The sequence below is a fragment of the Artibeus jamaicensis genome, unplaced genomic scaffold, assembly GCF_021234435.1.
Source record: "Artibeus jamaicensis isolate MK-2021 breed Jamaican fruit bat unplaced genomic scaffold, CSHL_Jam_final scaffold_1964, whole genome shotgun sequence".
Classification (NCBI taxonomy): Eukaryota; Metazoa; Chordata; class Mammalia; order Chiroptera; family Phyllostomidae; genus Artibeus; species Artibeus jamaicensis.
Genome location: NW_026522030.1, coordinates 16,878,942 through 16,903,125, shown reverse-complemented (window position 1 = coordinate 16,903,125; position 24,184 = coordinate 16,878,942). Strand labels below are relative to the sequence as shown.

General features: G+C 45.8%; 1 protein-coding gene across 2 annotated transcripts in view; it reads left to right on the top strand.

Moving 5' to 3' along the window:
• Positions 1-24,184, top strand: part of INVS (inversin) — a 130,674-nt gene that overhangs the window by 89,640 nt on the left and 16,850 nt on the right. For both annotated transcript variants that reach the window (XM_037140803.2, XM_053656576.1), the window contains 4 exons: positions 3,096-3,202; positions 10,080-10,292; positions 18,950-19,236; positions 23,283-24,000. In XM_037140803.2, coding sequence (XP_036996698.2) covers positions 3,096-3,202; positions 10,080-10,292; positions 18,950-19,236; positions 23,283-24,000 — 1,325 coding nt within the window. The remainder of the gene's footprint in view (positions 1-3,095; positions 3,203-10,079; positions 10,293-18,949; positions 19,237-23,282; positions 24,001-24,184) is intronic.

Here is a 24,184-nt window from a genome sequence, read left to right as displayed (position 1 = left end):
TGCTTCCCCCAGCTGTGTAGTAATATAGTGCTTTCTCCCAATTTAGCCAATATTGACCTTTTTTGGTACTTTCATTCTTAAAAAATCCTAGCATGTTATGTTTTTCCAAGTCAGAAAATATATTTCCTATTGATGCCTTCGATAACTATTTATGAAGGTTGTTACTAGATATAAATTTAACATAATGAAAATATATAAATATGGTCCTTGTACCTATGTTATTACAAATACATCTTTTATAATTTGCAATACCTTTTACATTTTTTACAAGTTGCCAGTGTCTTACCTTCCAGTTCTGCTTTTATATGTAGTGTTTTTATGTGTACTGTTTTGGATTAGCTGCATAAACAATTATACTATGTATGAATAATAACATTTTTCATTCTTCTTTTCCAATCTGTATGCCTTTCACTTCTTGTCATACCTTATTAAACTAACTAGGACCTCCAATACAGTGTTGAATAGAATTGGTTATAGTTGACATTCCTCATTCATTCTGGCTTCTCAAGGAGAAAGCTTTAAATATTTCACCATTGAATATGATATTTGCTATAGGTTCCCTTATATTTGTAGTTGCTCAGAGTTTTTTAAAATACAATTAGCTGTTTAACTTTTGTCATATTATTTCTGCATCAGTCAACATGATTGTATTATTTTTCTCCTCTTTGCTGTTAGTGTGATGAATTACATTGATTGGTTACCTTTTTTTTTTTTTTTTTTTTCAGAAATTAATCTATCCTTTTATTCCTGGAGTAAACCCCACATATGATATATTTTCAAATATATATTAGTGGATTTTATTAGCTAATATTTTGAGATTTTTGCATATATGTTCATCAGAGAGTTTGACCTATAATTGTTCTTCCTTTTATCATACTTACCAGGTTTCAGTAGCAGGGTTACACTGACCTTGCAGAAGCAGTACCTCTTTTCTTATTCTCCTAACAAGTTCATGTACATTGGTGTTACTTCCTCCTTAAATGTTAGGAGGATTTCCTGGTGAAGTCACCAGGTCTACATGTTTCCTTTGTGTAAACGTCATTAACAACTGATTTAGTTCCATTAATAATTATAAGAGTATTTATATTTTCTAATTATTTTCTTCTCCACTTTAAGTAAGTTGCATTTTTGAGAAATTTCTCTATTTTACTTAGAAAGACAAGTGTGTTCATTTTAATTGGTCACACAGGTTTTTATCTTTTTTATGTCTGTAGGACCATAGTGATGTTTCCTCGTTCGCTCATATGTTAGTAATGTGCATCGTCTCCTTTCTTTCTAAAATAACTTTTCCATTTTGCTTATTCATCTTTTCAAAGGACTTCTGTCTCTGTTGATTTTCTCTATTGTTTTTTTGTTTTTTTAACTATTTCATGGTATTTACTCTTACATCTATTATTTTCTACCATCTACTTTCCTCAGGTTTGACTTGCTATTTTTTAAAAAAATTCTTTTCAGTGCAAGTTTAAATCCTTGATTTTCTTTCTAGTTTAATTTAGTTTATTTCTAGTTTATTTCTAGTTTATTTCTAGTTTAAATCCCACTATTCTTTTATAATCTGTGTATATAAGCATACTTCTTCCTCCAAGCACTAACTGTATCCTACAAGTTTGGATGGGTTATACCATCACTATCTTTCCGTTCAAACATTTTCCCATTTCTGTTTTGATTTCTTATTTGACCCATGGAATATTCAGAAGTGTATTATTTAATTTCCAGGCAGTTAGGCATTTTTCTTACTATCCTTTCGTTATTTATTGCCTTAATTTCCTATCGCTGCTATAACAAATTACCACATACTTCGTGGTTTAGAACAACAGAAATTATTATCTTACTGTTACGGGTGTCAGAAACCCAAAATAGGCCTCATTGGTCGAAAAATCAAAATTAAGGTGTTGGCAGGACTCCCTCCCTTTCAGAGGCTCTAGGTGAGGGTCCAATTCTTGACTTTTCCAGCATCTAGATGCCGCCCTCATTCCTTGGCCTGGGCCCCTTCCTCCACCATGAAAGCTCACGGTAACTGGCTGCGTCTCTCTCACACTGCACCCCCGACACTCACCCTCCCGCCTCCCTTTTTCACTAATAAGGGCCCTGTGACTACATTGGGCCTACCCGGATAATTCAGGATAATCTCCTACCTCAAGGTCAGATGATTAGCAACCTTAGTCCCATCTGCATCCTAAATTTTCACTTTCCATGTAACATAACATAGTTACAGATTCCAGAAATTAGGATGTAGACGTCTTTACAAGGCAGTGCATTATTCCACTGTTACACTAATTTGTATCTTAAATTTTACTGTGGTCAGAAAATATACTCTGAATTATTTTAATCTTTCAATGTCTTTTGAGGCTTTCTCTGTGGCCCAGGTTATGGTTGATTTTGGTAAATGTTCTGTGTACACCTGAAAACTACTGATTTGTCAGTGTTGGATGCAGTGTTTTATGGATTTATGTGTATCACTCAGGTTAAATTTTTACATTGTATTGTTCACATCTCCCATATCTATCTGTACTGTTTGTTTTACCCAGTGTTGTAAAAGATGAGTTAAAAATCTCATCTTTTTAAACCACACCGTGATTATGGATGTGACTGTCTCTCCTGCTCATTTGTCAGGCGCAGCCTGTGTGTTTAGAAGCTGTGCTATTCGGTGCATGTGCACGTGGGATGGTGATGCCCTCTTTGCTTTCACGCTACGAAATGTCCCTCTTTACCTCTAGCAGTGCCTCAGGACCTGACTTTTATGGCGTTGACATTTTTGATAGTGCAGGTTATCTATTTTATTTTACTCTTTGGGTTTACCTTATGGCTCCTGATAATTAGATTCAGATTTTACACTTTGGTTGGGACCTCGTAGAAGTGACAGCGCCTCCTCTGATGTCACCTCTGGAGGCACTCAGTGCCCTCTACAGGAGTGCTAATCTCGATCGGTTGGTTGAGAGACTGGCTTTTTCTCCACTGTATAGGTAATATTTTCCCTTATTGTAAGTAAGTAATTTGGGGGGAGAATTGTTTATTTTTTGAGTTGGCACGAATACCTGTGTCCAAAAATACCTGCCCCAGGTGTACTCACTCCGGATTTTTGCTCATGCTTGCAGGGAAGAACAGCTTTGCACTGGTCCTGTAACAATGGGTACCTGGACGCCATCAAACTACTGCTAGACTTCGCTGCTTTTCCTAATCAGATGGAAAACAATGAAGAGAGGTAAGTAAGCTGTTGGTTTTTAAAAAATACTGTTCATATCACATCCTTTCTACCAGATTAAACATCTCAGCATTAGATACTGTTTCAGAAATAAGAATTATACTCATAAGGAAAGCATTACATTAAGAAATCCGGAACCAGCCCTGGCTGCTGTGGCTCAGTGGATTGAGCATGGGCTGTGAACTGAAAGCTCGCCAGTTCAATTCCCAGTCAGGGCACATGCCTGGGTTTTGGGCCAGGTCCCCAGTATGGGGTGCTTGAGAGGCAACCACACACTCATATTTCACTACCTCTCTTCCTCCTTCTCTTCCCCTCTGTCTAAAAATGAATAAATAAAATCTTTTTTTAAAAAAGAAAGAAAGAAATCCTGAGCCAGAAAAACAGATCAAAAGTTCCGTGCAGTGTTGACTTGGAATCTTGGGATGTTAAAGCTGTTCAGAACGTTAGGTATTACTTAGGGTAAGCTCACATCTTATAGATGAGGAAACTCCTATGCCTTCTTCCCACTGGTGGCCGTCATAAAGTCAGGGGGTCCCGACTGACCAGGATTAGCATTTGGTTAGGCCAGTGGCATGTGTTACATAGTTAAGAAGTTTTTGTTGGTGAAGAGGATATTATCAGTTAGTGGACAAAGGTCCCCAGCACATAGCATGAAAAAACGAGAAGCTAAGCTGGTCCAGGTTTTGGTCCCAGTACAGATTTCTTGAACAATATGAGATCCTCAGAGTTAAGCTGGCATTGTTCCTCAAGGCCCCGGGCCAATGAAAAGGACGAGACACAGTGTGAAGTCTAAGCAGAAGAGATGCTTAGTGGGGTTGGGTCTAGGAAGATTCTAGTAATTTATAGGTAACAGCTAAGTTTGTAATCAGACTTCCACACCTGAACTCCCCCTGGTCCTGGTCTGCACTCCAGCTTTCATGTCCATGGATTCTCTCACTAAGTGGCCCCTGCTCTGACACCGTCCCCACCCTCTTAGCCGCCACAGCCAGTTCTTTCCTTCTGTGGTGGAAGTTTTGAAAAGAAGAACATTCTCTAGGCAGCTGTCTCAGCGGAAGCATGCTCCTCCTGTCTGGGGCCAACCCCTTCACCTTCCCCACTTCTTTCAGAACCTTTCCTGTTAGTTATGTCCTCCATCCATTATTTTCCAATGCCTTGTTCTGAAGTTGGTCCTCTCTGTCTCTGAAGACTGCCTTCTCTCAGACTGTCTTCGTGGCCCCAGTTCTGCACGCTCGCCCTTCATGCCTGTGCAGTCTGGCTTCCATCCTCACATCTGTACTGAAATCTGGGTCTGAGTGGTCCCTGACGAATTCCCAATTGAAAAGCCTTATGTGGTCCTCTCCATCTACTCCCGCTGGCCTTTCTGCATCCTGGTTCTCTTGCTTCTTCTTTACCTTATTGTGACAATATCTTCTCTAAGCTTCTGTGGCAGTTTATCTTCCTGATTCTCTTCTAATCATGTCTCCTCCTTCTTTATTTCTTTTGGCTCCTCTTCTGGTTTTGTTTGTTTTTTCTCTTTTTTTTTAATAGAAACATTCCTGGAGGACTGGGTCCCGTCTCTCAGCCAGTCTCCTCTGGCAGTCTGACCTGCCGCTGAGGCTTCAGCAGTCACCCGGGCCCCGGCGACCTCTAAAACTGTGTTTCAGACTTGGTATCTCTCCTGGCTTCACTTCATCACCTGCATCAGTGTCTAGGTCCAGCCCTCTTCGACTCTTCCTGGGACTGTCGCAGTGTCCCCTTGCTGTTTTCGCACCTTTGATCTTTCCTCATTCAATTCATCTGCTTCTACAGTCGCCTAAACTGTATTCCTAGTGTGATTGTTACGCATGTCATTCCTCTGTTCAAATGCAGTCTCTTCTGAGGAGTTCGTTCTGGTCCCACGGTCATGTGTCCCACGCTTTGTCCCCCTACACTGTGTAATTGTCCTCCGCATTAGCAGAGAACTCCTGAAGACCATGGTCATCTCTGTATTGCTTACAGTGCTTTTTTGTTTTTTGAATTAAATAATCAGTAAACAACTATTGAATTGTCAAGTTCATGTTTTCAGGCTCTTAGTAAGCATCACCCCACTTCATACCTGCATTAGAAACTTCTGCAATTTTTAGAGCACATTGCAGAATTAGATGAATTCTGTGGCATATCTTACTTTAGGAGCAATTGTATAAAGAACTATCTCTATTATAGTCATATGACAACTGCAAAACAAAGACAACTTGAGGGTTTAGGGGGTTGGTTGGAAAGCCAAATGGAACCCTCCAGAGTGAGGTTTCGACATTAAAGCAGATATGTGAGAGAGCTGAAGATTTCTCCCTTATAAATCCTAAAACAACAAAAGGGAAAGTTTAAGCATCCTAAGAATTAGTGATGATTTATTTCTATAAAGCATTCATTCTACGATATTACAGTGTTTACAGCATGACTACTATTTTGGGGGAACAGTAAAAGAATATTTTGTTTGCAATTCAGTTCTCATTTATATGTTAAGCATTAAATTTCAGACCTAAGTGAGCCTGTGAATTAAGGCTTACTGCCTCCTGGAGTAAACATGTATTAATTACAGACCAAAAGGCCAGAGGAAAAATTCGCCTAACTGTACTTGCCAATCTATAGATGAAAAGAGACAGTGGCACTATTCCAGGTCCCTCTAATGTATCATCAGCAATGCACCTTGATGTACAAATGTCAGAACTTGGCGCTGCCTTTTATGTTTATTGACATTCCAGTTTAGGCATTCTGCTCACCCCATCAGACCATTCCCACATGGCAGGTCCAATTGTATCTCGTCGCTTGTCTTTATCTGCATTGCTTCTTGGCTGGTTACCATCACTGCGGTGCTAATTTTTACTTCTCATGAGCTGACACTGACCCTTGATGTGCCCTGCATAGACATAATTTTTGCCAGCTCCTGCTGGCTTTTCAGTCAATAACTTCCTGACAGCCACACTCTGACATCGAGGTGTATATTCACAGCATCTGAATGTTTCTAAATTGAATTGGGGGTGAAGAAAGACACAATAGTAATAATCACAATATGGTCAATTGCTTAAACTCCACAATCTTAAAACCTTGCTACACATTTGGATTGTGTTCCTTTGATCAAAAATTGACTGAGAATCCTAAATAAACCAGTTGTTTTAAAAAAAAAGACAATTTTGAGAAAATTGGGGGGACTTTGATCATGGGGTGGGTATTGGGTCTTACTAAGGAATTTTGTTAATACAATAATGACATGATTATGTTCATATTATTTATAGATTAACACTGAAATGCGGGGACAGGAGTTCTGGGGTTTGATTTTTAAAATGCTTTAGCAAAAGTAAAAAGAAAGGGCTTGGATGAAGCAAATGTGGCAAAAGTCTTGCAAAGTGTTAAATGTGGATGATGAGTGAGTACAGGAATATGTAACTACAAACTCCCTACCTTTGTTGATGTTTGAAATTTCTCCTAATAAAAGTACAATTTTTCATAATAAAGATATTAAAAACATTTGAAATGCAATTTTCATCTACAAATAGCCTGAGAGATCCATCCTTCCTTTTTGCCTGTTACAAGTAAGAACACAGAAGCTCAGAGAGGCGGAGAGAATGCCCACAGTCCCCCAGGTCTGCTGCTCCCAGTTCCACGTTCTTTAGCGTCTCTTACGCCACCTGTTACTCCTTTTTGTCGTATCTGTAAGAAAAGGCATGGGTCAGGCCTTCATTTCATAAACCAGATTCTGATAATCCTGCTTGTGTACTATGTAAAAGACACCTTATTTTAATTGTAGAAAAAATGATCAAGCTTACTAAATATAGGTTATTTGTGAGCTGATTTTAGAAGTTTCATTCTACGAGGTATAAGAGACTTATACTCAATAATTGATAGATGAGTTGTAGAAACATTATTGGACAGGGGAGTCAGTCGTTCGATCTTACTTCCAGTCTAGACTCTGCAGGTAACTAGTTACACAGCCTTCAGCGAGCTGCCCAATTTTTCTGGGTCCATTTATTCATTTAATACACTAAATTAGCTCTACTATTGTGTGATAATATTTTCCATTGAACGTGTAGTTATATTTTTAAAAGTTCTTCTGAATTTGTAAAACTCTATCCACTTATAAATAGTGTTTTTGAGATTACATAGGCATCTTTACTTATGGCCTTCTGGTCTCCGAACAGGAGTGGCAAATTGAGCTGTCCTTACACAGCGGTTCCTTAATTTTAGCATTTGGGGCTCTCTTCTGAATTCCGAGTTCCCATACTGAAGTGACCGAACCACACCCTTTGCTTAAACTGAGAACCTCATCTTTTTTTTTTTTTTTTTTTTTTTTTTTGCTTTGTGTTTGCCCGCGAAGACGCTTTGTGTTTGCCGCACCAATGATCCAGCCAGGCGAACTCATCTTTTTATGGCTTACTGTGGCTGTTAGGTGGATTTTGAAGAGAGAGCTTTCTTTTTCTATAATCACTGAATGATTTTCTGTGTCTGATGATTCATCCATATAGTCATTTATTCCTCCTCAGAAATCAGGTGATTATCTCCTCCTAGTATCTCTTAATGCATTGAATTAGTAACAGTCACTCAGGAAGAAGTCGGACCAGTGGCCACCATTAGGTAGTTAGAAATACCCGTTTGGGTCCAGTGGAAATAATCTGCCTGGTGAGTGACTGTGGCACAGATCACACCCGGTGCCGGTCCGGTGACGGGTCCGGTGACGGTAGCAGGAATGGCCGACGCTCCCGCGCCCCTTCCGTGCAGCCCGTGCAGTGCCGAGCCTCACAGTTGTTTCGTGTCGCCCGTCGCTCAGTCGGTGACGCCCAGTCGGTGACGAGGAGGCCTGTGGCTAGAAACAGCGCGTGGCTTGTTGACGAATGGCCGTTATCGTCGCCACGGTTAGATGGCGGAGTTGGGGCTTGGGTGCCTGCCTGCATTTTGGTTCCTTTTGGCATTTTCAGATGCTTAAATGTGGCATTTTTATGAAGCAGTCATTTTCCTTTAAAAAAGGAAAGCATGTCTGCCAAGATACTAACGGTGGGTAATTGTGAGGGAGGTGAGATAGGTGACTTATTTTCTTCTGTGTATTTATCTGATTTGTTTCATACTTCTAAAAATGAAAAATGTTTTTTGAAAAATTTTGCTTAAAATCACCCTGGCTGGTGTAGCTCAGTGGATTGAGCGCAGGTCTGTGAACCGAAGGATCATGGTTCGATTCTCAGTCAGAGCACATGCCTGGGTTACAGGCCAGTTCCCAGCAGGGGACTCACAAGAGGCAACCACACATTGATGTTTCTCTCCCTCTCTCCTTCCCTTCCCCTCTGAAGATAAATAAATAAAATCTTTTTTAAAAATTGCTTAAAATCACACAATTAGAAAGAGCCAGTTGAAATTTAAACGTGTAGCTACATGACAATAATACCCATCCTTTCTAAATAATACATTTGTCAAACAGGCGCTTGTGCCCACTGTAGGAGATTTAAAAGGCGCTGGGTGAAAACAGGGTGTCCCTCCAGCTGGCTCCCCTGAGGCAGCACCACTGGTACCAGTTTCTGGGGAAACATCTGGAGATATATTTTATATAGGTGAACATACAGGGACCTGTTCTTTTTGTACAAATGGAGCGTGCCATAACACTGTTCTGTTTCTTGCTTTTTTCATTTTCGTCATTTAACAAGACATCCTGGAGACTGTTCTTATTTATTCATAGGCCGCAGTAATGGCTGCATTATACAGATGTCTTCAATTGCCTAGACGGCCTGTGCTTTATTTAACCAGCCCTCTGTTAATGGATATTGAGGTTGTTCCCATTCTTTTACTATTTCAAGCTGTGCTTCTAAGAATGTCCATGTACATAAAACATTTCACAAATGAGAGCAGACCTGTCGGATGAATACGTCTAAGTGCAGTGGCTATGGTGAACGGCAGATGCACCGGTAATTCCGATGGCCCTACCCAGTTGTTCTCCCTGAAGTTTAAGGGAGGGTGCGAGGGGCTGCCTCTGTTCATCCTTGATGGCACAGTGTGTTCTTCAGCCGCCTGATCTTTGCTAATCTAATTATTAAAGTGCTCTCTCTCAAACGAGTCTTAATTTGGATTTCTCTTAAATGAGCGAGATTGGACATATGTTTAGGAACCATTAGTATTTGCTGTTTGGGAACTTTTTTACCCTCGTTTTTAGTGTTTTTGCCCTGAAAACTTTTTTAAAAATTTGTACATAGTTGCATTTATCAATCAGAAGGTTTCTGAGTTTTGTATCATTTTTTAAAAAGAGCTTTCCACTTCAATTTTTAAATAATCACCCACAATTTCTTCTAGTGCATTCATGGCTTTGTTTGTTTGTTTGTGTTATTTATTTATTTTAGGTCTTTGCTTCAATCCAGCATTTATTTTGGAGTAAGTGCGATGTAAAATTTTCCCCCCCAGATGGCTACTTAGTTGTTCCAGCCCTACTTAATAATTCATCCTTCCTTCAGTTAAAGGACCATGCTTATCATCTACTAAATCCCTCCATTTTTTTTATTGCATAGGCATTAACTATTGGTCATCATGGGCTCAGATTATGAATATCACAGAATATTATTTGCAGTGCCTTTTCAGATAGGAGCAAGGAATTATTTGGAACATGGGAAAGAGGAAGAATGCTCACGTTTTCCCAGCCCCCAGGGTGCAAGCCAGTGAGCACAGCTCAGGACTTGGTGGGGTCACCAGCGCAAAGCACCTGCCCCGGCCTCACCCCTGTTTTGTGCCCCTCGGAGCAGAAAAGGAGTAGCCCCGGAGGGCAGAAGAGAGCTTTGCCTGAGGAATGTTTCACCTCTTAGAATGACGTTTTTGTTGCCTACGTGTATATTGCCAGGGTAGCTGAGCCTTGAATTACATTCCAACACTTTCAAAAATCTTCCTGCTCCAGGTACACTCCCCTTGACTACGCCTTGCTCGGCGAGCGCCACGAGGTGATCCAGTTCCTGTTGGAGCGCGGCGCCCTGTCCATCGCGGCCATACAGGACATCGCCGCCTTCAAAATCCAGGCTGTCTACAAAGGCTACAAGGTCAGGAAAGCCTTCCGAGATCGGAAGAATCTCCTCATGAAGCACGAGCAGCTGAGAAAAGATGCTGCTGCCAAGTAAGGCCGAGCCGTTAGGCATTGTGTTCTCACAGCTCCGAATGGGGGCAGCGTGGCTGGGGGGAGCGGGGAGGGAATCGGGAGAGAATCTGAGCAGCTCTGGTCCCTGTCTGTGCCCACACCACCTTCCCCCTGCTGCTCACCGATCCTCAGAGCACTGAGCGACCATGAAGGGTGAAGGCCCAGTCTCTCTGCAGCAGCTGTTGCTCAGTTAGTCCTCCATATTCTCGCCCAGAGACAGAGCTGCCACACCCAGCCAGGGAAGGCATGGGAGGGGCTGCAGGGAGAAAACTGGTCTTCTTGCCTCCTGCCTTTTTCCCAAGGAAACTTCCACCTGTGCATGGTGCACATCCAGTAGACTAAGCTAGTTTTGATTTGATTAAGCAGCCCCCTTGCATAAATAACTTGCCTTCCCCAACCTATTCCATAACAAATTTATACTAAATAACGTAAATTGTTTCTTGCCTGGAGCCTACAGGGAAAATACTTGCCTCAAGGACCTCACACCTTTTTTGGATAATGATACAAAATGTGCAAAATAGTCATATGTGCCTGACTACACATCATGATTATTTTTCCGTAAATGATTGATTTTAGATTACTCTTTGGTGTGCTTTTCTTTGATACCTGTGTTGGGTGTTTTAAATAGCAAGAGTGTCGCATCAGCAGATATAGAGACCAGCACCTCTGAGGGCGAAGATGCGCACGACAGCCGGTTCCCAGGGGCAGCTTCCGGGCTGCGTCCTGAGTGTTTCCACACCGTGGGCCATTCCCGCTCTGGATTCCTTCCGTGTCTTGCCCACAAGGGGGAAGCATAAGTGTAACAAATAGCAATTGAAAATAATAATAGTCTACGGCCATACCACCCTGAATGCCCCCGATCTCGGAAAAATAATAATAAAAGGCAGGATAAACCATGTTATCAAGAAATTAAATACCACTGTGACTGGAATACTAACCATAATGTCAGCCTTCACTAGACAGGATTGACAGAAACACAGTATTTTCTGTGACTCCGAAGCTACCAAAGTAGGTGGCATCCAGGAAATACCAGTTTGCATTGTTCTCTTAATGAGGCTCTCTTCTCTTCACTTCTGCCAAAGAATCCAGCATTAACCTCTAGCCTCTACCTGCCTATTTTTCCAGCCTTCTTATCAGAGTTGTCTGCATGTGATTAACAACTGGAGGTAGGTAATACACATGACGAATTACCCTGACTTGCCAGTGGATATTCTCTGCGAGGGAGGGAGTATTGTATTTTCTTCTACTGTTGTTTTCTGTAAACTCCAGCGTAATGTGTGAGAATCTAGTTTCAGAATTTGAAGTCGCAGCTGCCTGAGGATGAGGTGTGACTCTACAAAAGCGATATGACTGACTTTGTATGTCCCCCAAAAGGAGCGCATGGATCCAAACACAGTTCACTTCATTTTTGGAGAGGGGTGTCCTGGGGCCCTCCTTCCCCGAAACTCCCTTTCCAGCAGAATAGAAGAGTTGTGGTCGAGCGGAGAGAAGACCTGGGTTCACATCCAGCCTCTGATGTTTACTGGCGACCCACTGAACACAGCATTTCTCCCTCCCGGTCTCAGCCTTTTCATCTGTACACGTGACAAATTAGGCCAGTTGACTTGCAGGCACTCTCCGGTTCGGTGGAAACCCCGTCTTCACTGTTACTGATCTCCACTGCCTCCTCCCCTTCTTCGCCTGAGATGCTATGCCTGGGGCCAAGAGTTTGGATTCAGTGCAGAGCTGGGACATTTGTCGGATCTTTGGTACAGAGGGAGGGGTTTCAAATATTGATGCTTAAATAAAGTAGGTAGTGGCTGACACTGCTTTTAAGGTGGCCTTTTGTAACTTCTAGCCCAGACGGAGATCCAGCAGGGAGATTTAGGGAACAGCTGATTCTCCACCAGCACTTCCACCCTCTTGCCATCCTCATTAGTTTCACTGTTGGAGAAGACAGGTCCTCTTTGTTCTTACTTCTTAGTTTCTGAAGTTCAGAACTATGCTCACTGTGATAATATTTGAAGCTGCCAAAACTGAAAAATTACAATCTCCTTTACTTTTCCTCAATCACAATTTTTCCATTATTATCGTTATTGGAAGTAAATAAGTGTTTTCACACTTTACCATTACCTCCTCCAGTGATTGTAGCACAGACCCCCCAAGAGAAATACTTACATGGAGAAGAAACTGATTGCATTTTATTTCCCAAGAGTTGTTTTTTTTTAATCGGAGTTGGTGTTTAGTTTTGTGTCCAATTCTTTCTTAATCCAGGACAGGCTTTCTTAATCCGGGACAGGCTCAGGGGCTCTAAGAATGCCCTGAAACTGCACGTAGCACGTCCTGTGTTGTGAACGTATGTGAACTTGGAGGGGGAGGATCTATACATTTTTATCACATTCTCAAAGAGGGTCCCGGAGTCACAGAGAGATGCTTAAAAACTGGACCAAATGATATTTCAGGTCCCTCCCAGCGCTAACACTCTATGAGCCATAGGTTCTAAAACACACAACACTTTCCTGTTCCCCTGAGAGGCAGTCAAAGACTGAATATTCCTAGTCCTGCTCTTCAGTGGCAGCAAAGAGACAGACTCTGACGGGTCCTCTGCATCGAGTGCAGCACCAGCTGAAAAGGTTAGAACTAAACCTTTCTGCCTGATGAGATAATCAGCTTCCGCTCACTGGAAATGTTCCGGCAGAAACAGAATTATCAGCTGTCCAGGGTGATACATAAGGAAGTTTTAAGTCATGTGAAGAGCTGGCTCTGAGATCTCTTCTGAGTCAAAGATGCTGCGGGAGGCGGGCTGCGTGTCTAGCTGATGCTCTTCCCTCCGCCTGCAGTAACCTTCTCTCGTGTCCCACCTTTCTCACTTTATCGTTCCACGGAGCCTCTTTTCCCTCTTCCAGTTTAACCAGCTTCCCAGGTCCTCCCATAGCTCTGTGTGGATTCCTCTATGGCAGGATTCGTCGCATCCCAAACTCACCATCTGCAGACGTGTATGCGTCTGACTCCCCACTAGACTAGCAGTTCCTTGAGAGCGGGCACTGCGTTATTTGTCTCCACATCTCCAGCGCCTAGAGTACTTGGTATGTGATCAGCCTTTAATAATAAATACTCAGTAACTGCCCCACCCTGGGTCTAAGACCCCACATAAGTCATTCATCATTCCAGTCCATAGTTTTCCCCTCTGTCACATGGGAGGGTTGGGCCGGGTACTCGCTCAGGGCTCCTTCAGTTTCCACACAGCAAATCCTTGTAAGTGAACTGCTTTCACTTGTTCTCCTTACGAGGCAGTAAACACATTTATGTACCATTTATCCTCATAGTGCACACTAGCACTTACGTGTTTATGCATTTGGTTTTCCAGCGCCCTCACGTTTATCATGAGCAGATTGCCATTTGACAGGTTCATAGTTTTAAAAAGGAACATGAGAACAAAGGGGTTCACCACTGCATATACTTGGTCAGTAGACCCCACCCTGTGGCTTCCACAGAGAGTTGTATTTGCCCAGCTTTGGCAAGAAGAAATCAATTTGATCAGGTACTAAATCCATGAATATTCAAGTCTCCACTGCCATGAGTGTAGGACCTGGGAGAGGTTTCAGAGGTGTGATTACAGTGGCCTCATGGAGCAGGGTCTCACCAAGGAGCACTTTCTAAAAATATCTTCATGCCTAGCCCTGCAGCTCTTCCCAAAAGTAATCATCGTCGCTTACATTTATATACTGCTCTACAGCTTACAAAATTCTTATCAGTTCATTAAAGCCGTACAATAACCCAATAAAGAGGATGGGACAAATAACAGAGAGGCCAAATTGCCTGAAATCACACCGCTAGTAAGGGAGAGATATGGCACATGGGTCCCCGTGCTACCCTGAGCCACCGACGTGTGGTTCCGGGGAATCATCCTACCAGCCATGCTTATACTCGAGACTGTGTCCAAATCCTAGCACCTGTCTGGTAGGCCAGCTCCAGCCTCTTTTCTCCGACTTCCCCCCACCGTAAGTGTAACCGCTGGTGGCAGAACCAGGCCCCCGAGTCAGCTTTCCTTCCGACCCAGTGCTTAGTCCGTTGTGCCAGTGTTCCAGGGACCGAGAGAGGGGCGCCGTTCACCATCATCAGTTCTGCAACATAGCTCAGTAAAAATCTGCCTGCCACTCTCACAGCTCATGTAAGAGAGCACGCCAGTATCCTCTTAAGTCCTTAGGAAAGTTGAGGCAATGAGCTGGCTCCAAGCCCCCACCAGGACTATGAATAAAAATGACGTCAGGGCAAAGCCTGGTTAAATCGGCACAAGACACGCTAACTAGATCTCCCTTATCTGTGGAAACCATTTTAATCACACCTCTCAGACTTCTCGAAGGTCCTATAGTCGGAAACTTGAATACACATTGAATGAGAAAAAGCCTGCCCATTTCTGCAGTGCCTGATGTAATTTAATTTCTTCTGGCAAAACTGGGCAAACAGCACTCTGCGGAAGCCCTGTGGTGCGGGGTGGGGAAAGATGCCCCCCCTCCAGGACTCAGACCTCAGGCCCAGAGGCAGTCTGCAGTCGCGCCCAGCGCCGAGACGCTGCTGTCCTTGGGCAGCCAGGTCATTTAGGTCGTTGCCCTTGACGCGGTTCTCTGCACATCAAGCAGTCTTTTGATTCCTTAGTTTCTTGTTGCCTCCCCCTTTTTTGGGTGTTGTCATCTCGGCCACTAATTTGTGTAAATCCCCATCTGTGGGTCTCAGATCTGGTTGGGGGTTTCGGGGTCCCAGGAGGCCTCTGGGCTCCACAGTAGCCGTCAGGGGTTTGCAGCAGCAGCGTGTTCCTGAAACCTTTCCTCTTCCGGGCGGAGCCACTCCAGGTCCGCCAGCCCGTCGGCACCTGGAGACCCTCTTTGCCCTGTGTTGCTGGGACCCGAAGCGGATGTTGTCAAGGCTCTGTCCCCAGTGGACTTTCTCACCTCGTCACACCGAGAGCCGCTGGGGAGCTGCAGAAATTGCTCCAGAAAAGAGTACAAACCAGACTAGTTGGCAGCCCATCAAGCACTGTTGTCTGGCCATTTCCCCTTATAACAATAGGAAACTGTGGGACCCTTTTATACACTAGGATTCTGCTCTGTTGATAAATTCCCTGCTAAAGTGGTGCTTGCTGCGTCAGGGACAGGATCCCTTTTTTCCTCTTCAGTATTCATATGAACTAGAGTAATATTGGTTTTTTTCTGGTATTTGTTTCCTAAACTTTACACAAATAGGTCAAGTTTGTAGTATAGCCCACCGTGAAGATGAGAGGACCTTGGTATTCTGTGATAAAGAATCTGGAGGAAAAACACTTACACTTCAGGACTGCCATGGAGCCTGAGAGGTCAGGGCCAACAGCCACACCGGAAGCAAAGTTCCTTGGATGCGATCTGACCAGTTTCTTCATTTGACCCAATTCATTTTTTAGATGATGGGAAACAACTGAGTGAAATTAAAAAAAAACAATTTTGTCACTGAGACAAGTTTTGCAGGGAGAAGTGAAGCCGCTGAGCTCTCGGCTCTGTGTGTTGCCGGTGTAGCTTTGGTGAGTCACTCATCCCCAACCAAATCGGAGTATCGTTCTCCACACTCCACGCTCCCTTCAGGCTTTTAAACCTTGGGCGGTGGTCCTGGCCTTTGTTCGCCAGATAGACGGACACATACATGCAGGATCGTGGTCCACCCCCAGCAGCTGTGTCGTGTGTGTGTGTGTGTGTGTGTGTGTGTGTTGCTGCTGCTGCTTTCCTTTTCCGGTAGCAGAACACATACAACAGGATGTAGCTGATGCGCAATTCCCGGTTGTAATCGCCCCCTTCACCCCAGTGATTACACTTCTACAGCTCTGAGGGGACCTACCTGCATGACTGTGGGCTGCATGCCACCGGGAATATTTTTTTTAATTTAAAGTGCATCCGTTTTTTTTTTTTTTAAGCATTAACATACTTCTGTTCATAAGCTGCTGGGAGTATTTAAATTATATATTCTGATAAGTATGTTCTTTCTCCAAAATCTGCTTCTGTAATTTAACCAAAATGGAAAAACAGCCCCATACACCGCCCCCCCTTCAAGAATTCTTCAGAAAGCAGAGCCCCTTGCTCGCTGGACATCCTGATGACTCCAAAAAGCCCTGTTTGTCCTGTGGCTGCCTTAGGTGCGGGCCCAGAAGGGTCTGCGGTGACAAGGTTTGCCCAGGGGCTGATTGTGTGTGACTTCTTGGAAAGGAAAATGGTTTGCATTCCCAAGAGAAAGAGATGACCGCTCACGTAATGAAGTCCAATTTGTCACCTCACAGCCCCCTTAATGGCAGTGAGATCCATGTAGACGCCAAGCCAGACAGCCGCGTGCCTGTGTCTGTCTAAAGGACCAAATCCTCTCAGGGCAGTTCTTCCGGTCAGTGCAGGTAAAAAGAGCAGCTCTCCTTCTGCCTGTCGGGAACGAGGCTGTTAGATCAGGTAGCAACGCGTCACCCCCCAGATGCCTCCACCTTCCTGTCCCAGACCGATCCCACCAAAATGGCACCTGCGGGCAGCAGCGCGAGTCTCAGGCTCCCGTGGTGACGGGCTGCCCAGCTCGCCCGCCGACTGTGGTGCGCACATGGAGTGTGAGCAGCCGACAAAGCACGCAGTGAACCAGAATCAAATAAACACGGGACCATCCGGCCGCTTGCTCTGGGAGGGGACTCGGTGGAAACTAGTAGATAATCAGGCTTGGACCCCAGATCGGGGGCTTTGCCGCAGGAAGAAGGACCTTCTAGCAGGGCAAGTTCAGTTGACAGGCTTTCTGTCAAAGACCCAGAGAGCTACCATCTGGGTCTTCCCTGTGCCTTGAGATCTGAGTAAGCTTGGCTTCAAATTCCAGTCTGTGGAAATCTGAATCCTAGGACTTCTTGGGGGCGTGGGGTCTGTTCTACAGCTCTTGCTCTGTGTCTGGTTACCTTCCCTCTGCAGTTTATCGGGGGCTTATGAAAAGCAGGTGTGAACATGGTGACCCTTACCAAAGTCGGTGCCATTGAGGAGAATGACACTTCCCATCCCATAATGGTTGACAGACCGTATGAGACGTCTGTGTGATACTAGCCTTGTGCTCCAGGTGTGGTCAGAGGGACTGTGGTTCTGGTTAGAAATGCAGAACCGTGAGCCCCAGCCCAGGCTTGCTAAGTCCGAATCTAGATGGTGGCCACAGAGCGGGAGGTTCGGTTCAGTAGAGTGTGAGGAGCACAGGTCCAAAGTCCCTTTCTGTCACCTCACTGTGGGCAGCATGTCTGTGCCCTGGTCCCTGCTCTCTGCATCCCCAGCTTCTCTTCTCCTCTGTCTCCCTCCTCCCTTCTCTCTCTCTCATTATCTCATCACCTCCCTCCCTGTCAGGAGCTACAGACAAATTCTTTGTGTCGTGACGGAGCAGCCCTCTCCTCTGGAGCCTTGGAGCCAGTCACCCTGGGGCCCTGAGGATCCCACCTCCACCAGCCCTCAGTCCTGACCCCAGCCTTACTAACGTGTCTAAACAAGTCCCCTTTCTGAGAGGGACTCTGATACCAGCCACTTGGATCAAAGAAATCTCTCCCTCTCATTGCAGAAGTTGTCCCTGCTTTTACAGAGATGTCTGAGTCCCCAATAGACCCCTGAATCAGTTCAGGATCACAGGCTGTCGTGTGGGTGTTAGACTTGGGGCGGTGGGGACCAAGCCTTCTACGGGAAAGTGACTCACTCAAGGGCATTTTGCAGTCATTGGCAGAGGCAGGACCAGGAGAGTTCTCAGACTTCCCAGTGCTGGCTTCTCTGCACCCCACCCCTAATCATCCTCTTTAACTGACCCTTTATGTGGCTACCAGATTTCCCCACCCCGTGCAGTGACTGAACCAGCTGGGCGTGTTGTGTGTTTTGAATGCCTGCCGTTCAGAAACCAGAAAAGGCAAAGCAGGGCCCAGTTCTTCCACACTGGACATTGTCTGGGATGTTTGTGAATTTTACTCCAAAGACTTAAGAATCATCCTGCCCTCAGGACCTCACCCACAAAAAGAGTAGGTTTGACTAATGAGAGACCTCAACGAAGGGTTGCAACTCAGGAATGTGTTATAATCAGCTCTGAGGTCTCTGTAATGTTTTCATATAATCATTAAGTTCTGCCAGTGATCTTTTGTAAGACATTTTTTTTTTTTTAATTTAGAAAGAGGGGAAGGGAGGGAGAGAAACATCAATGATTGAGACAAACATAGATCGGTTGCTTCTCACACACCCCCAACCTGAACCCAGGCAGGTGCCCTGGCTGGGAATTGAACTGGCGCCAATGGTCTTTTTAGTAGAAAACGAAAGGTTTCCTTGCGATCGCCATTCGCAGTTGTATCGCCATTCTCCGATGCGCTCTCTGGGATGGGAGAGAGGGCCTGGGACACACACCTGGCGGCCGTGCTGTGTCTCCCACGGAGCTCACAGATTCCTCCCTCCGTCATGGTGCCTCGCAGACCCTGGAAGGGTCTTTTGGCTTTGTAGTCTTACGAGCTGTAAAGCCTGAGAAAAGACTGCTCTCAAAAATGTGAATTTCCAGATCCCTCCCGTGACGTGGCAGCTCCTCTTAGAGTTTAAGTCTCACTCAGGAATGCTTGAGTGGGTAACGCCCCTTCAATTTTTTCCTCTTCCTCCTTGGCTTTGCTTCAGGAAGCGAGAGGAAGAAAACAAGCGAAGAGAAGCAGAACAGCAGAAGGGAAGGCTGAGTCCCGACTCCTGCAGGCCCCGAGCCCTTCCCTGTCTGCCCAGCACCCAGGCCAAGCCCTACGGGCAGAATGGGGGCCCCAGCACCCCGCCTCCCACCGGTGACGCAGCCCAGAGCCCTGAGCAGAGAACCTGCAGAGGGTCTCCAGGCAGAGGGTCTTCAAGCAAAGCCCCCCAGAAGGAGCAGCATCTTTCCCCAGGCTTGCAGGGACCAGACCCCAGAAAGCCAAACGGTAGGTGTGTTCCCTTTGTTACCCAGTGCCAGCCCATGGACGGCAGGCCCTTCTGATTTAGACCATTTACGTTTAAGGTAACTGTGTCAGCACTCAAGTCTGCCATTTTATTATTATTTATTTTCTATTTCTTTCCTCTGATTCTCATTCCTGTTCCTCTCTTCTTCCCTTCTTGCAGGTTACTCACGCATCTTTTAGGGTTCCGTCTTGATTGATTTATAGGGATTTTGAGTACATCTGTAGGTTCTGTAGTGGTTGCTCTGAGTATCAGCAGTCATCGGTGACTTACAAGAGTCTAGTGGCGTCAGCATCTTACCACCGTGACATGCAGAACCCTCACTTCCGTTCAGGCACCTTTACCTTCCCCACTTCTAAACATCTTTGCTTGGTGTCAGATGGCTTTATAATTTTTGTTTCAACCACCAAATTATAAAACTCACGAGGAAAAGGATAGACCATTTTGTGTACCCATATTTTTTCTGTTGTTTTTGTCTTTCTTCCTGATGCTCCAAATTCCTTCTCTTAACATTTCCTTTCTGTTTGAAGAACTTTCTTTAGCCTATTTAAAGGTAGGTCTACTTGCCACAAAATCTTTAAGAATACTTTTATTTTCATTTTTGTTATTTTTAAATAGAGAGTCTTTACCTTTTTCCCATCACCATTTGGTCCCCTCCAGCCCCCAGCAGTCACCACGCTGTTGCCCAGGCCCATGAGGCCTTTTCCCTTCGGGCTCTATCCCTTCACCCCCAGCCCCACGCTGCCCACCAGCTGTCATCTGTTCTCCATCTGGGAGTCGGTCTCCGTTTGGCGTGCTGGTTCAGTTTTTATTTCACTCCTGAGGACTGGTTAACCCAGACGCGGACTGCAGGATTGGCAGCTCCTTAGCACTTGGAAATGACTGAGCCGCTTCCTTCTGCCGCTCATGGTTTCAGATGAGAAACTCACTGCCATTCAAACGGGCGTAGCCTGGCACCGTTTCTAGGTAACATTTCATTGCTCTCCAGCTGCTTTCGAGATTTTTTTCTTTATCTTTAGTTTTCAGAAGGTTACTGTGATGTGTCCCGGCATGGATCTTGGAGTGTCTTCCATCTGGAGTTTGTTGAGTGTGGGGGGTGCGCAAAAGCACCCAGGCTCAGTGATCTGCCAGGAGGACACGCAAGGTGCAGCACACGGTTGTACGTGTGGCCGTGATTCATTGTGACATGCAGGTACAGAGCAAGGTCAGCCAAGGGAAAAGGCACATGGAGGAAAGTCTGGGGGACCCAGGGGCAAACTCCCAGGGGTCCTCTCTTAGTGGAGTCACACAGGACACCAGGTGGTTTTCACAACCACTTTGACACGTTTCCACCAGAACGGCCACCTCAACCTAGGACTCCAGGGTTTTTATCAGGGGTCAGTCATGGAGGCACCCTCTGCTTAGCATGCGCGTAGACCAGGACTCCAGACTCCCACAAAGAAGGCAGGTATTCAACATAAACGACCGTGTGCACAAAGCAGTTTGAGTGCACGGAGCCATTCTCACCAGTTAGGCAGTGGTGACCACCCGCCAGAGTCGAGTGCAGATGCCAACAACGTGAAAAGGATGAATCTTGTCTTAGTGTTATTATGAAAGTAGTTTTGGCCTCGTGGACCTCCAGAAAGGGTCTCTGGAATCTCCGGTCACCTAATTCAGGGTTGGGACAATTCAGTCTATCTCTGTAACCCTCATTTTTCTTAGCTATGAAATGGAGGTCTACTCTCCACCCTGCAGAGCAGTTACTAATGGAAATTTTAAAATGTAGCGTACATGTTGCAGACCATGAGCTGTAACACTAACTACTGTTATTAAACCACACTGCTGATCTAGGCAAGAATGATCACAGCAAAGTACACGTGAATGACCACAGACCTGTCCAGACTCTGCCACGTAACCCACTTTCAGTGACAGTGTGTCAGGATGCGTGGTGTTTGTTATATGTGCAGTTAGTCATTCAGCACGAATTCACTAAACTCCTGTGATGTGATGGCCACGTTGAATTTCAGCCAGTTCAGCTCTTCTAACACATAACCTCCCGTGGTCCCAGCCAAAGAGAATGCTTCTCGGAGTCTCTGGTCCTCCAAACCTCAGGGGGCTGATTCCTCTGGGGATGCATGCGTACCTCCAAACGCCTTACTCGGCTGTTGGGTCTGGATTCTCCTGGATCTCGGCCTCCTTTTTTCCTGCCTTGCTAGCCCTCGATGCCTCCAAACAGGTGGTTTGTAAGTGTCGGTGAGGACGTGGAGAGAAGGGGACTCTTCTGCAGTGTTGGTGGGACTGTACGTTAGTGCGGCCACGGTGGAGAACAGCATGGAGGGTCCTCAAAAAACTAATAGTAGAACGACTCTGTGACCCAGCAATTCCACCTCTGGGTATTTATCCAGAGAAATCCAAAACACTAATTCAAAAACACATATGCACCCCGAAGTTCACCGCAGTGTTATTTACAGTGGCCAAGATATGGAAGCAACCTAAGTGTCCAGTGAGAGACGAATGGATAAGACACAGTACATGTATACAATGGAACATTCCTCTGTCATAAAAAATAAAGAAATCTTGCCTTTGCATGAGTGGACCTAGAGGGCATTATGTTCAGTGAAATACATCAGTCAGAGAAAGGCGAATATATGATCTCACTTATATGGAGAATCTAAAAACACAATAAATAAACAACACATAAACTCATAAATACAGAGAACATTTTCACAGTTCCCAGAGGGGAGGGGGTTGGATGAACATGGGAAAGGAAGGGAGAGGTGCGCATGGCAGCTCTCAGTCACGGGGACGTGGAGCACGGCGCGGGGAGCACGGGCAGAGCCACGGTGACAGGTGTCTGCTGCCACGGGCCCTCGGGTGCATGGGGGCGCGGACTTCGCAAGCTACATGGATAGCGAATCGCTACATGCCACACCTGAAACTAATGAAACTAATGTGATACGGGATGTCAGCTGTCGTTGCAAATGCTTACGAACTGTTTTTAAAAACAGGTGGCGTGTAGTATTTTGTTGGACTCTCCTGTTCTCCTCCACGGTGAGCATGCCTCAGTCCTGCCACTGTGGGAACAGAAGCTCCGTCACTGCTTTTTACATTCAGAGAAATTTTTCATTTTAGAAGTCCTGTTTGGGAAATAGCTGTTCTTTCCTCATACTTTAAGTTTCTTCCGTTTAATCACTGGGGTGTGCAGGCGCACACGGCGTTCTATTAGCCGTGGTTCTTACTGATCTAAGTTTGCCATCGTAACTGTTCACTGTCACCCGCAGTAGGCTGCCCCTCCTGCGTGGTGCAGTTCTAAACTGTGGCGCTGTTTCCAGAAGGCCCCTCTGTGCGGCCAGAGCAAGGGCAGCCGCACTAAAGCAGCTTTGTGTTCGCTTCCATGAATCATTTGCCTCTGGGATATCACATCCCGAGCCCAGTTTTTATATCAGTTTTTTCTGTAGTTGAAAATCAGGGAACGCCAAACTCGTGTGAGACAAATGTCCTTGTCACCTCCCAGGGCTGGCAAGCAGATCTTTTATCTGGACTATTATTTCCCAGTGGCACCCCACCACAGAACCCCAGCGTCACGCAGGGGCTCGGTCTTAGTTCCTTTTCTACCTGCAAGTCCTCGCCCTCTGTTCTTGTCTGGACGTCAGACCACAGCCAGGTGTTTAGTGAGACCAGCCGATGGCCACTGCACCCCCACCACCTGCCTAGGTCAGCTCGCACGTGCACCGCTCTGATTTCGGTTTGCCCTTTCTTTGGGCCCCCGGAGATTGCCTTTATTTTCTTGAAGGCACTCTGGAGCTTTTAAACGGATGTTTACTGTATTTTAACCAGCATTTCTAGGTACTTGTAGTTGGAAGGCTCTCTGGTTATAAAACCTACTCTTGCTAGAAATAGAAGTCGAAATGTTTTTCTAATAGTCACCACTAGCATGATAATGCTGTGGGATGGGACTGAATCTTTTATGTGCATAATAAACAGGCAGGCTCGCCCTATCATGCAAGTTTTGAACAGTAATATTCTCCCCACTTTTCCTTGTTTCCCCAAGAAACATCCAGAGAGCATCCTAAAGGCCGATCCGCTGGTGTCCACTTCAGCCCCAGTGAAGGCGCTGATGGAAACAGGTGCCTGGGAGTCCCCTCTGTTGACAAGTCCAGAGGCGAGACTGTCGGCCCCCAGCGCTGTGACAGGGGGAAGAGCTTCTCCAAGCAGCCCCCCTGCATCACGGTGGCTGGGCCTGATGGGAAAGGAGAGGACCCCGGCTGGGCAGCCACAGGCCTTCCACAGCAGGACGGTCACCGGAAGTCCAGCAGGTGGCACGACGCAGCACCCAAGGCCAAATGTACCTCCCAGCAAAGGCGCATGCAAGAGCTCAGAGGAGGAAGGTGCTCGCCAGCCGGTTCCAGCCGGCCTGGCAGCGCCAAGGGGGAGGTGCTCTATGCTGGGCAGAGTCCCCTCCACCATCGGACACCAAGAAACAAGGTCACTCAGGACAAGCTTGAAGGAGACAGCCTCTCCGATTTGCCACAGGGGACGGAGGTGCTGAGGTCAGGGGTCAGGAAGTTGGGCATATCCACCCCGTCTGAGGCTGCTCAGACGTCTAAGGAGACTCATCCAGCCCCCGGCGCCCTTGCTGGGCAGAGCGTGAATATTGACCTGCTCCCCGTAGAGCTGCGGCTCCAGATAATCCAGAGAGAAAGAAGCAGGAAAGAGCTGTTCCGGAAAAAGAACAGGGCGGCGGCAGTCATCCAGCGGGCCTGGAGAAGGTGAGGAGTCGGGGTGCCTCCGCACGACACCCCCTAACACGACACCCCCTGTGCTCTCCTGTGTTTTCCAGCGAATCCTGTGTGCTGGCGTGACAGGGCAGTGTAAGTGAGCCTACCCACAAACTTCACACCCGCAGATCCTAGTAACGTACACTGGGTAAACTGCTTTAAAGGTGCTTTTGCC